The sequence below is a fragment of the Chelonia mydas genome, chromosome 1 (genome assembly GCF_015237465.2).
Source record: "Chelonia mydas isolate rCheMyd1 chromosome 1, rCheMyd1.pri.v2, whole genome shotgun sequence".
NCBI classification, from domain to species: domain Eukaryota; kingdom Metazoa; phylum Chordata; order Testudines; family Cheloniidae; genus Chelonia; species Chelonia mydas.
Window position 1 is genome coordinate 286,020,179 of NC_057849.1, and position 13,209 is coordinate 286,033,387.

The following is a 13,209-nucleotide window of genomic DNA, read 5'->3' on the forward strand; positions in this document are numbered from 1 at the left end:
TTGATAAAGTACAGGTAGTAACTGAAGAGAAACAATCAAATGAAAAAGAGTCCCATTCAATTACATCACATGAAGGCAGACAACTAAATATTATTAGTGTGTGTATACAAATGCTAGAAGTCTAAGTACTAGGATGGGTGAACTTGAGTGTCTGGTATTAAATGAGGATGTTGATATAATATCCATTGCAAAAACTAGGTGGAACGATGATAACCAATGAGACACAGTAATATCAGGGTACAAAATATACAGGAATGACAGAGTGGGTTATGAGGGTGAGGGAGCGGCACTATATGTGAAAGAAAGCAGAGAATTAAATATAGTAAAAATCTTGAATTTAAAAAAAAAATGTACCAAAGAATCTCTATGAATAGAAATTCCATGCTTGAATAAGAAGAATATAGAAATAGGAATGTACTTCCAATCACCTGACCAGGACGGTGATAGGGAGTGTGAAATATTCAGGGAGATTAGAGAGGCTACAAAAACAGAAAGCCCAATAATAATGGGAGAGAAAACATTTTAGACACCATTAATGACTGATTCTTGGAGCAGCTAGTCCTAGAACCCACCAGGGGGGCAGCAATTCTTGATTTAGTGCTAAGTGGCATACAGGGTCTGGTCCAAGAGGTGAATATAGCTGAACCGCTTGGTAAAAGTGACCATAATGTAATTAAATTTAACCTCCTCGTAGGGAGGGAAATACCAAAAAATCCCTCCACAGTAGCATTTACCTTCAAAAAGGGGAACTACACAAAAAATGAGAAAGCTAGTTAAATGAAAATTAAAATGAGCAGTCACAAGAGTGAAATGCCTGCAAACAGCATGGAAATTTTAAAAAACCACAATAATAGAGGCTCAAACTAAACATACACCTCCAATTTAAAAAAAAAGTAAGAGGACCAAAAAAATTCCACGATGGCTAAACACAGTAAAAAAAGAGGCTGTTAGAAACAATAAGACATCTTTTAAAATGTTAAAGTCAGATCTACTGAGGAAAACAGAAAGAAGCACAAGCTCTGGCAGGTCAAGTGTAAAACTATAATTAGACAGGCCAAAAAAGCATCTGAAGAGAAACTAGCAACAGACACAAAAACTAATGGCAAAATTTTTTTGTAAGTACATCAGAAGCTGGAAGCCTAACAAACAATCAGTGGGGCCACTGGATGATTAGGGTGCTAAAGGAGCACTCAGTGAAGACATAAAGCCATTGCAGAGAAGCTAAATCGATTCTTTTCATCGGTCTTCACTCCAGAGGATGTGAGGGAGATTCCCACACCTGAGCCATTCTTTTTAGATGGCAAATCTGAGGAACTGTCCCAGATTGAGGCGTCAGTAGATGTGGTTTTGGAACAAACTGACAAATTAAATAGTAATAAGTCACAAGGAACAGATGGTATTCACCCAAGAGTCCTGAAGGAACTCAAATATGAAATTACAGAACTATTAACTGTAGTATATAATCTATCAGTTAAATTGATCTCTGCACCGGATGACTGGAACATAGCCAATATAATGCCAATTTTTAAAAAAGGCTCTAAACACTGGCAATTACACACTTGTAAGCCTAACTTCAGTGCCAGGCAAACTGGTTGAAACTATAGCAAAGAACAGAATTATCAGACACATAGAAGAACACAATATGTTGGGGGAAGAGACCACATTGCTTTTGTAAAGGGAAATCATGCCTCATCAATCTATTAGAATTTTTTGAAGGGGGTCAACAAGCATATGGACAAGGGTGATGCAGTGTATAGGGTGTACTTTGACAAGGTCCCTCACTAAACGTTCTTAAGCAAAGTAGGCAGTCAGGAGATCAGAAGGAAAGTCCTGTTATGTATCAGTAACCAGTTAAAAGACAGGAAACAAAGGGCAGGAATAAATCGTCAGTTTTCACAATGGAAAGACATAAAGATCAGGATCCCCCAAGGATCTGCACTGGGACCAGTGCTGTTCAAAATATTCATAAATTATCTGGAAAAAGGAGTAAACAATGAGGTAGCATCTTTGCAGAAGATACAAAATTACTCACGATAGTTAAGTCCAAAGCAGACTGCAAAGAGTTACAAAGGGATCTCACAAAACTGGGGAACCGGGCAACAAAATGGCAGATGAAATTCAATTTTCATAAATGCAAAGTAATGCACATTGGAAAACATAATCCCAGATATACATAGAAAACTATGGGGTGTAAATTAGCCATTACCACTCAAGAAAGGGATCTTAGAGTCATCATGGTTAGTTTTCTAAAAACATCTGCTCATATGTGCAGCAGCTGTCAAAAAAGCTAACGGAATGTTAGGAAACATTATGAAAGAAATTGATAAGAAGACAGAAAATATAATGGCATGTTGAATACTGCATACAATTCTGGTCACCCGATCTCAAAAAAGATATATTGGAAATGAAAAATATACAGAGAAAGGCAACAAAAATGATTAGAGGATATAGAACAGCTTTCGTATGAGGAGAGATTAAAAAGATTGGGACTGTTCAATTTAGAAAAGAGACAACTAAGGGGGATATGACAGAGGTCTAATAAAATCATGACTGGTGTGGAGAAAGTGAATAAGGAACTGTTATTTACCCCATCACATAACACAAGAACCAGAGATCACCCAATGAAATTCATAGGCGGCAGATTTAAAACAACATAAGAAAATACTTCTTCACACAACACAGTCAACCTGTGGAACTCATTGCCAGGGGATGTTGTGAAGGCCAAAAGTAGAACTGGGTTAAAAAAGGAATTAGATAAGTTCATGGAGGATAGGTCCATCAATTGCTATTAGCCAAGATGGTCAGGAATGCAACAATCTGGGTGCCCCTAAACTGCTAGAAGCTGGGACTGGACCACTCAATAATTGCCCTGTTCTGTTCACTCCCTCTGAAGCTTCTGGCACTGGCCACTATCGAAAGATGGACCACTGTTCTTGCCCAGCATGGATGTTCTTAATGGTCTAACCACCCGACTGGAGTATGGATAGACTACCCCAATAGGGCCTACATAAGCCTGTAGAATGGGGATCACTGGTTTACACCCACATCTGAATCTCCACTGCTGAAATAATGAACTCAAATAACTCTAAAGTCACCTCACCAGCTAAGTCCATGACACTGTATTATAAAACTCATTTCCCAGTCAAGTTACTTATACTACCAGACTCCAGTTTACTGTATTATGCTATTTAAATTTTTTTATACTATCTTTTGGTTTGAATGACAGTTAATTCTTAAATTTTCTTACAAAGCTACTGTAAAGTCTGGAACACGAGAGATTACAGTGGATCATAACATAATCTAATACAGAAAGAAGTCTTGAAATTATATTTAATATACTCACTTGAATAAAGGAGTTCCACAGACAACACATCTGTACATCCCATGAGCTTTATGATGTGTGTATTCTCCCTCAAAGGCACTGGGAAAAACAACAACGCTATTTTAAAAATCAGTAAGGGAATAGTGTTTTTTAAATACTATATTAGAGTGCAAAAAGCTGAACTCAAGAGGTAGCTGTTATTCTTTATCAAATGAAAAACTGAATATCTTCATAAATTTGCCTTAACAGTTCCATACCATTCAGGAGGAAGCAAAATGTCACACACATCAAAGATAAGAACACAAAAACCAACTGCTGTTTAAAACTGTTTGGCAACATCCTACAATTAGTAATTTTTAAATAAAGATGGTTTAAAATTCAATTAATCTTGAGCATTTCTCCAGCTTTAGTCTTCAAACAATCTTTTAACAATGATCTCAAATGCTCAACAACAAATAAAGCACTCGTGTAGTAGGTAAATGACACTTGGTTTGTTAGCACAGGATGGGCTGCCCCTGTGTTAGAGTCGCAGAAAATGAAACAACTGGTCCACCATTTCAAGCTGCGTGAGCCTTATATTTTTAGTTGAAAAGGAATATTACAGTTTTAAGGGAATATTTTTCTAAGTTAACAAACTTAAGGGCTAGGCGGTCATTCATCTAATACAAATCAGCTGTGCTAGCCCCACAAAAAGCCTGTGTGCTCGGCAGCTTGTTTTTATTATCCTTTCACCCTTTTTATGAGATCCAATTTTTTTTTTTATAAACAGGATTTTTAAGAATGACCTACTCTCCAGTTGTTTGTGTGCATTAAATCATTGTGCTCATCATGTATACAACAGTAAGTGATTGAGGTGGAAGAAGGTCTCACGAGTGGAGGCTCAGGTCCCACTGGCAGCTCATTTGGGGGAGGGGGGGGAAGTGGGGTTTCTGCCAGTGATTCACATTCATTACATTCAGCAAACAGTATACTCTGATAGGGACAGTGTTGCCTATTAACTATGGACCCCATGTGTGGTAAAGAGCCCTTTCAGGTCATGAATGAAAACAAGCAGTTACATCATTAATACATTTGGATCCGAGGTAAGCTAGGGCCTTGTGCCAAGCTCCATGGTATAAATTAGACAACAAAATGGTTAGACCTTGGCAAGTTGCCTTCATGCTGGAATCAGCTGAGAGAGACTATTCACTATGAGCACTTTTTTTTTCCATCCAGGATTTAGGGCTAGCTTCCAGGGACTAAAACCATGTGAGGGCAGTTATTGAAAATTTTTGACATTCCTACCACAAATGAGCCAATAAATACCTTCTCCACATGTGCTTCAAAAAGAAATTGGAGTGGGGTGGAAAGGAACTAAATTAGGCTACCTTCTTTTTGCAGCCAAAATGTCTATACTTACAATGGCCACCTTCAAAATTTCAGTCTCTGGGCACAGAGCCATTTTCCTCATGGTTCTGCTCACTGTGATGTCTTCCAAAAAATGTACCTAAACCGCTATTACTTCCACACATTTTGTAGTAAACTAAAAACAGACCCTAAACATAAGCTCGGTGACTTTATAAGACACTTAGTGTTCATTTAAAACACACACACACACACACACACACACACACACTTGTGTTGACCACCACACTGCAGATGCCTGTCTTTTCAGTGGTGTGAATTTGTAGGGGTTAGTAAACAAGTGGAGAATTCTTCAAAGCGGTTGGTGGGGAAGCAGCAGCAAAGGGGAGGAGAGAAGGAAAGATGTTTATTTCTTCATGAATGGGCTTCCTTCAGCCTGCCTTACCTTTCAGTCCCTTTCTCCTGAGTGACATGGTACTGTAAAGGCGTCAGCCGCTTCCTCAGGTCCAGCTGGGAAAAGACCACCTTGCAATTCTTTTTATCCCTACATGACCCTGTAAAAGGGAGAGGATATGAGAGAAGGAGTCTTTTTAGCTTAAATCTTGAATAATTGCTTTGGCTGACGGCCACAGCATAGCTTCTGCATTCACTTGTCAATGACCAGACCAGTCCCTAATGCAATAGAATGGCTCAGCTGAACTGCAGCTGATTATTTCTTCAAATCCAAGTTTTAAAAGAATGTGGCTCAAAAGCCAGGTGATTCCACTGGAGCAGTGACAATGTGCTACAGCCAAAGCCTTCTGTGCGCCATCTAAATCTTTACCTAGTCCTTCATGAGATGGTAACATTTTCCTACTACTTAAAAAAAAGTCTGCAAAAAATCATTCAAACTCAATGCTCTTTGCAAGACATCTATATTGTAGACATAAGGTAATGGGCATATGATGTTTCGCCACAATTCAGCATCCAATGATTTCACAACCTTTTAAAGACATTTTAAATATTACAAATCATTATACTTCTAATATGGTTGATTTCTCCATAATCCTTACATTTATTTTAACTTCGTTTCAAAAGGTGTATTTTCGTCACAATTGAATTAATCTTAGGGTCTATGTCTTATAATGCAGATCAAAATATCAGCCCTAAGAGAAAAGTCATTTCACTATTCTAAAAATTGTGGAGGTGTCCTCAAAAATAAAGTTGTCTTAAAAATTAGAGCTGGGATTTGTTAATTAAGTAAAATTAGAGCTGGCTAATACTCCCTTGAAAATCCCAACCTAGGCTATGCCTAGTTCTACACAGAAAACGAAAATCTAAATGGTCTCAAGGCATTATTGTAAAAACATCATTGTTATAATGCAAAATCTGTAATTACTTTAGAAAAGAATTCAAAAAAATTTTTTTTGAGGAAGGGAATCTGAGATTTATACTTTTCAAGACCCAATACTGGTTGCTCTGGTGAATGAAAACCAAAAGTTACAGTAGTATAAGTGTGCTGAATGTGGAAATAGCTTTACTAACCATATGTAACACTTCACATAAAATAACTCTAATTATTCAAGTAATTATAATATGCACAATTAGAAATAAACAGTCCTGACAAAAATATTTTTGTCAGTAATATATACACTCATAAAAAGTCCAATTGTGTTCCCAAAGTAGAGGGAACAGAGCTACCCATCTGTATGTCATTTAGTACAAGAGAAGCAATAGCAGGTTTAAATTACTTGGTATTGGATTGCAATTTCCTAACATTGGATGCTTTTCTGCTTTTTTACCTTGAGTCATTACTAAGAGTGTTCATAAAAAGTAGCTTAAACACAGATGCTTGCAAATCTTCTCGGCAAAGACGTTTCTCCCCCACCCCCAACCCTTCTTTCTCTCTCTCGCTCTCGTTTTGCTTTGGAAGAATAAAACTGTTGGTCACTGACTAACCTTGTCAAGTAGGTCCAAGGAGAAAAAGTAAAATTGAGAACAGCTGATTGAAATAAATAATGCAACCATAAAAAGCTTGGCTACTGAATGAAAGGTATTGAAAAGCAACTTCATTTCATAGATTAGAAATTGCTTTTGATCCAAACATTCTCAAAACCAGATTGTTTTCTGAAACATCTCATTAACTGTGCTGCAGAACCCGCATTTTAATGGCAAGCTTTGAAAGAGCGCTGCTATACTCCTTTGTTAGTTTCAATCTTATTTGGGAGGGGGATAAAGATTTCATTCCAGGTTTCTTTGTTTGTCTTTCAAGAACCACTAAAGAAGTATTCAGACAACTTTTGCAGGAATGTGCCCTGTGCCATGGCTTACAAATTATTTGGTTTTGGTGCACTTAAAGGTCACCTTCCAAATTAGCAAAATTTTCCTACATCCTGGCTTTTCAACCTTAAATGTAAATATTGTTTCCTAACTGTAAGTGAGGTTTGTTCTTTATAACATTTGGTTGCTTATTTAAAGATGTCAAACTTTGGAGATTTTTATTCTCAGGGTGTGCTGTCTTCTTGCTCTAATAAGTCTTTTTGCTGTTAGTTACACTTTGAAAGAAGTACATGCATTACATAAATAACTCAATGTTGCATTATGCAGCTCAATAAGAAATTGTCTGAGCATTATGACTCTTCAATCTTATATTTTAATATTAAAAAGCAGCCCAAATTGGTACAATGAGCTTTATAGACAAACACCCCTTTATTTTTTTTAAAAACTTGCTCAAAATTATTTTGGCTTCCAAAACTTCATCTCATTCCTTAACATTAAAAAAAACAAAACAAAAAAACCCCTAAGTATGTCTCAACTTTGAAAAATCATGAAAAGTTGAGTGTTTGAAAAGAAAATCTCATTTTAAACTCTTACAATGACTCCTTAAGTGGGTACCCTGATTCTATCATTTTAGAATCACCATTCTTTACTGGGTATAGTCACTACTATACAGAAGGAAATTTCCATTTCACCGAATATCATTTAATCCATGACCTTGCAATCAGAAGTAGGAAGCACGTTATAAGAGATTTTTCCCTATTGTTTTTATAGTTACCTGTATGTTTTACAAGACAGACAAGTAGTTACGTGTACAGTGAAATCTTGCTACTCTGCACTGGTGTAAACTGCAAACCTACACTGGAAAGGGATTTTCAAGGTTTGCAGAGCACTGGCCAGCAAAATTCTAATTCTGTGCTGCAACCCAGTTGGAGTAACCACAAGTCATTGCATGGCCCAACCCTCAGATTTCAGGAACATTGTTAAGCAGAGCTTTGACACTTATGGTTTAAATGTTAATGGCAAACCAATAGACCAGTAAATTAATTAAGCCTGTTTCATGTTGCTCTTGAATGCCAGAGACAAGGGGTAATATGGTGTATACCCCTTGGCTACCCCACCACTGGCTAATCTGGAATGGGTCTCCCCTGTTAGGGTGAATTAGGGCATGTCTACACTTACCTCCGGAGCGATCGATCCAGTGAGGGTTGATTTATCGTGTCTAGTGAAGTCACGATAAATTGACCGCCGAGCGCTCTCCCGTCGACTCCAGTACTCCTCCGGAGCGAGAAGTGTAGGCGGAGTTGACGGGGGAGCATCAGCAGTTGACCTACCGCAGTGAAGACACCATGGTAAGTAGCTCTAAGTACGTCGTCTTCAGCTACGCTATTTTCATAGCTGAAGTGTGTAACTTAGACCGACTTAGCTCACCCTCTCTCTTCCCTCCCCCCTCCCATATAGTGTAGACCAGGCCTTAGTGCGGTTCTAGTGTTTCAAGTTCTTTATTTAGGCCCTAGTTCAGAATAGCATCCCTTTACAAGGGAGCACTTAAAACATATGCATAACTTTAAGCATGGGCTTAAGTGTTTTCCTGAATTGGAGCCTTATTTTATAATACTATGTCATGCCAGATTAGCCATCCCCAGGCAAAACATGCACAGATGCAATATCTTTACTTTGTGGTTTATAGCAATGCTATCACCACCACTGGTTTAAATAGAACGAGGAAGAGGCAGCAAACTAGAGGAGTGAAAACGCTCACTTTGCACTAAAATAATGCCTGTACTCCACACTGAAAACTTTATATGATCGTTTCTAAAGACAGTTGTTTGTGTGCACTTTCAAAAAATTATCTTTTTTTGCAACTACTGTGGTATTCATACCAATTATGAAAAAATATCAACAGTACAGAGCAAGAGCCCAATCAAATCACTCTACTGTTCATAAAGAACACAGAATGAACCTGTCCATCAGCCCATGCCTGTCTTCCTTGTGTTAGTTCTCTCAACAAGGGATCAATAATGGGGTTGAAACAGGATTCCCATGAAAGTATCTAAAACTTTAGAAGGCTTCTTAATTTCCTGGCAAATCAGGTCTAAATTTGTGTGCTGCTTATCCACAAACTCTGCAGGCCAATGTGAAAGAGACAAATAATCTGCAGGTTTAAAAATAGCATGGCATCCACTTGGGACCAGTCATTTCATGGGACCATGAGGAGGGCGGAAATCTTAAATTTTCACTCCAGTTTTTGCCTCCTGGAAGTAAAAAGCAGGAGACATTTTAAACAGATCCTCAAGAGAGTAAGCATGCAACTGAAAATCCTGTTTTGGTTTGTTACACCTGCCCCTGCTTCTGCAGCGAGCTCCTTGCATGGAGCTCCACTGAAGTGTGTGGCAGGGGCTACCTGCATGGAGCGCAGAGAGATCTGGGCCCCAGTTAAATATTTGTTGTTTATCCTTCCCTCTGCATTCTCATTACTGTTCATTATAAAGGCATTTTGCAGACAGCTGTACTTCAAGGATATGTCAACATTTCCATTTTAGACTTAAAAGTTTTAGTTAGATCCTTTGTGCTGCCAAAAACAGCAGCAGTGCTAACCGAAGTGAAACATAGCTTTCAAGGCTTGAAAACAAGGTAGAGGCTTTTTCAGACTAAACTAATAATAAAACCGGAATATCTATTTTTAGGCTAATAAATATGCATAAAATATCATTTTTGGATGTTTTATTGATTTCTGCATCTCAAAAATGCAAAGCACACTGGAAATAATTACCATCCTCACCATCACTTCCCTTTGTTTTACTGTTTGTTCCCTCAACTTGGAGCCCAGCACTATAAAACAGAAGTGAGCTGTAACCATTTTCTGGTGTTGAACTGAGCACCTCACCTCGTTTCTAAATTCCTATTTTTGTGAAGCTTTCCAAATCTGGGGTTCATAATGAAGACAAACACCAACAAATACACAATTTCCTTTGATTTAATTAATAACAAAATAAAATAAAATACAAAAGAGCAGTAAGGTTTCTTCAGATAGAGTGGCAAAAGCTGTCAGGTCATTACTCCTGGCCACTGTCCTTAATCTGCTCCACTGTGCCTGAGGGACCAGATTGGTGTATGACATCCACGTACTGAAATATGTAGGCATATTGCCTACCGATAGCTTTGCTTCTTTAATACTCTTTTGAACTGTTACAATTTTATCTTTTTTTTTTTTTTGCTTCCTTTCTCTTACTGCATTGAAAATAACTCACATTTCAAATTTCATGTAAAGCACTGTGTATATTCTCCTCTTTGTACATGTGCATAAGTCCCATTCGCACTAATGGCAATGATAGGCATGCAATGAGTACATACTATTAAGACTTCCTGAATTAAATACAGCAATACAAGTGTTCCAGCATAGCATCACTGTATAATAAATCCGGCTTCCAGTTTTCAATACTGTTATTAAACGTTTCAAGCATGCGTCAGTGAGGTTTAATCCTATGGTTTTTATACAGCACCATAGGTCCCAATTCTGCCATTTGACCGGTATAGAGCCCCCTGAGACTATGCAGAGCCCCACTGATTTCAAAGGGATTCTGTGTGGACAGAAGGGTCTACTCACGTGGATCAGACTGCAAGATCTATGTCTAAGTATACATCTCCTTGCTTCTCCAAATCACGTGCTCCTGTCTGTGGGGGGTACCTTGCTCCCTAATGGCGAGTTAGCTAGTACTGATGCGAAAGGAATGTTGCCAGCCTAAGAGTTATATTTTTTTTAAATCAAATTCCTTACCCATACTACCAAACTTTCCATTTCATTAAAAATTGGAATATCTAATTTAGTTTCCACCATTTATGCTATTAGTTGACACTTTGCAATTCCCTCATCTTGAAAGAATGAAAATAGGCAGGTCAGTTTCATTTTTGTTTAGTCTGTTTCTCTTTATGCTTATTTAGCTTTAGCAGAACGCCCCAACATAGGAGAATGTTGGTTTGTTTTTGTTTTTAAAAGAACACTATAGAAGAAACTTTTCATTGGAATTACAAAACAATTGATGGAAAAATTTATGTTGACTGAGTTTGAAAACATTTAGAACCCAAAGTTAGGTATTGTAGTTTGACCTGCCAGCATTTCCTTAAGATGATAACAAAACGTGCACTGTCAGGAACAGTAACAATGGGAAACAAATGAAATTAGATTCTTACTCAATGTAAACCAACTTATCAGTAAACCTGCTCTGCCATTCTCCATGCAAACCATCACTAAAATTTAGGGCAGTTGATTAATCGCAGTTAACTCACGCGATTAACTCAAATTAATCACAATTAAAAAAATTAATCATAATTAATCAGTTTTAATCGCACTGCTAAACAATAGAATATCAACTGAAATTTATTAAATTTTTCGATGCTCTTCTACATTTTCAAATATATTGATTTCAATTACAACACAGAATACAAAGTGTACAGTGCTCACTTTATATTATTTTTATTACAAATATTTGTACTGTAAAAATGATAAAGAAATAGTATTTTTCAATTCACTTCATATAACTGCTGTAGTGCAATCTCCTTATTGTGAAAGTGCAATTTACAAATGTAGAATTTTTTTGTTACTTAACTGCACTCAAAAACAAAACAATGTAAAACTGCTATAGACCACCAGACCAGGGGGATGAGGTGGACGAGGCTTTCTTCTGGCAACTAATATAAGTTACTAGATCACAGGCCCTGGTTCTCATGGGAGACTTCAATCACCCTGATATCTGCTGGGAGAGCAATACAGCAGTTCACAGACAATCCAGGAAGTTTTTGAAAAGTGTAGGGGACAATTTCCTGGTGCAAGTCCTGGAGGAACCAACTAGGGGCAGAGCTTTTCTTGACCTGCTGCTCACAAACCGGGAAGAATTAGTAGGGGAAACAAAAGTGGATGGAAACCTGGGAGGCAGTGACCATGAGATGGTCGAGTTCAGGATCCTGACACAAGGAAGAAAGGAGAGCAGCAGAATACGGACCCTGGACTTCAGAAAAGCAGACTTTGACTCCCTCAGGGAACTGATGGGCAGGATCCCCTGGGAGAATAACATGAGGGGGAAAGGAGTCCAGGAGAGCTGGCTGTATTTTAAAGAATCCTTATTGAGGTTACAGGGACAAATCATCCCCATGTGTAGAAAGAATAGTAAATATGGCAGGCGACCAGCTTGGCTTAACAGTGAAATCCTTGCTGATCTTAAACACAAAAAAGAAACTGACAAGAAGTGGAAGCTTGGACAAATGACCAGGGAGGAGTACAAAAATATTGCTCAGGCATGCAGGAGTGAAATCAGGAAGGCCAAATCACACTTGGAGTTGCAGCTAGCAAGAGAAGTTAAGAGTAACAAGAAGGGTTTCTTCAGGTATGTTAGCAACAAGAAGAAAGCCAAGGAAAGTGTGGGCCCCTTACTGAATGAGGGAGGCAACCTAGAGACAGAGGATGTGGAAAAAGCTAATGTACTCAATGCTTTTTTTGCCTCTGTCTTCACGAACAAGGTCAGCTCCCAGACTGCTGTACTGGGCAGCACAGCATGAGGAGGAGGTGAGCAGCTCTCTGTGGAGAAAGAAGTGGTTCGGGACTATTTAGAAAAGCTGGACAAGCACAAGTCCATGGGATCGGATGCACTGCATCCGAGGGTGCTAAAGGAGTTGGCGGATGTGATTGCAGAGCCATTGGCCATTATCTCTGAAAATTCATGGAGACCGGGGGAGATCCCGGAAGACTGGAAAAAGGCTAATGGAGTGCCCATCTTTAAAAAGGGGAAGGAGGAAGATCCGGGGAACTACAGGCCAGTCAGCCTCACCTCAGTCTCTGGAAAAACCATGGAGCAGGTCCTCAAGGAATCAATTCTGAAGCACTTGGAGGGCAGGAAAGTGATCAGGAACAGTCAGCATGGATTCACCAAGGGCAAGTTATGCCTGATTAACCTAATTGCCTTCTATGATGAGATAACTGGCTCTGTGGATGAGGGAAAAGCAGTGGCTGTGTTATTCCTTGACTTTAGCAAAGCTCTTGATACAGTCTCCCACAGTATTCTTGCCAGCTAGTTAAAGAAGTATGGGCTGGATGAATGGACTATAAGGTGGATAGAAAGCTGGCTAGATCGTTGGGCTCAACGGGTAGTGATCAATGGCTCCATGTCTAGTTGGAAGCCGGTATCAAGCGGAATGCTCCAAGGGTCAGTCCTGGGGCTGGTTTTGTTCAATAACTTCATTAATGATTTGGAGGATAGTGTGGACTGACCCTAAGCAAGTTTGCAGATGACGCT

At 38.7% G+C, this 13,209-nt stretch overlaps 1 protein-coding gene across 1 annotated transcript in view; it reads right to left on the minus strand.

Moving 5' to 3' along the window:
* The window catches only part of MSRB3 (methionine sulfoxide reductase B3), a 137,978-nt gene that overhangs the window by 75,034 nt on the left and 49,735 nt on the right, over positions 1-13,209 (minus strand). The window contains 2 exon segments of the mRNA XM_037887230.2: positions 3,344-3,421; positions 5,112-5,220. Coding sequence (XP_037743158.2) covers positions 3,344-3,421; positions 5,112-5,220 — 187 coding nt within the window.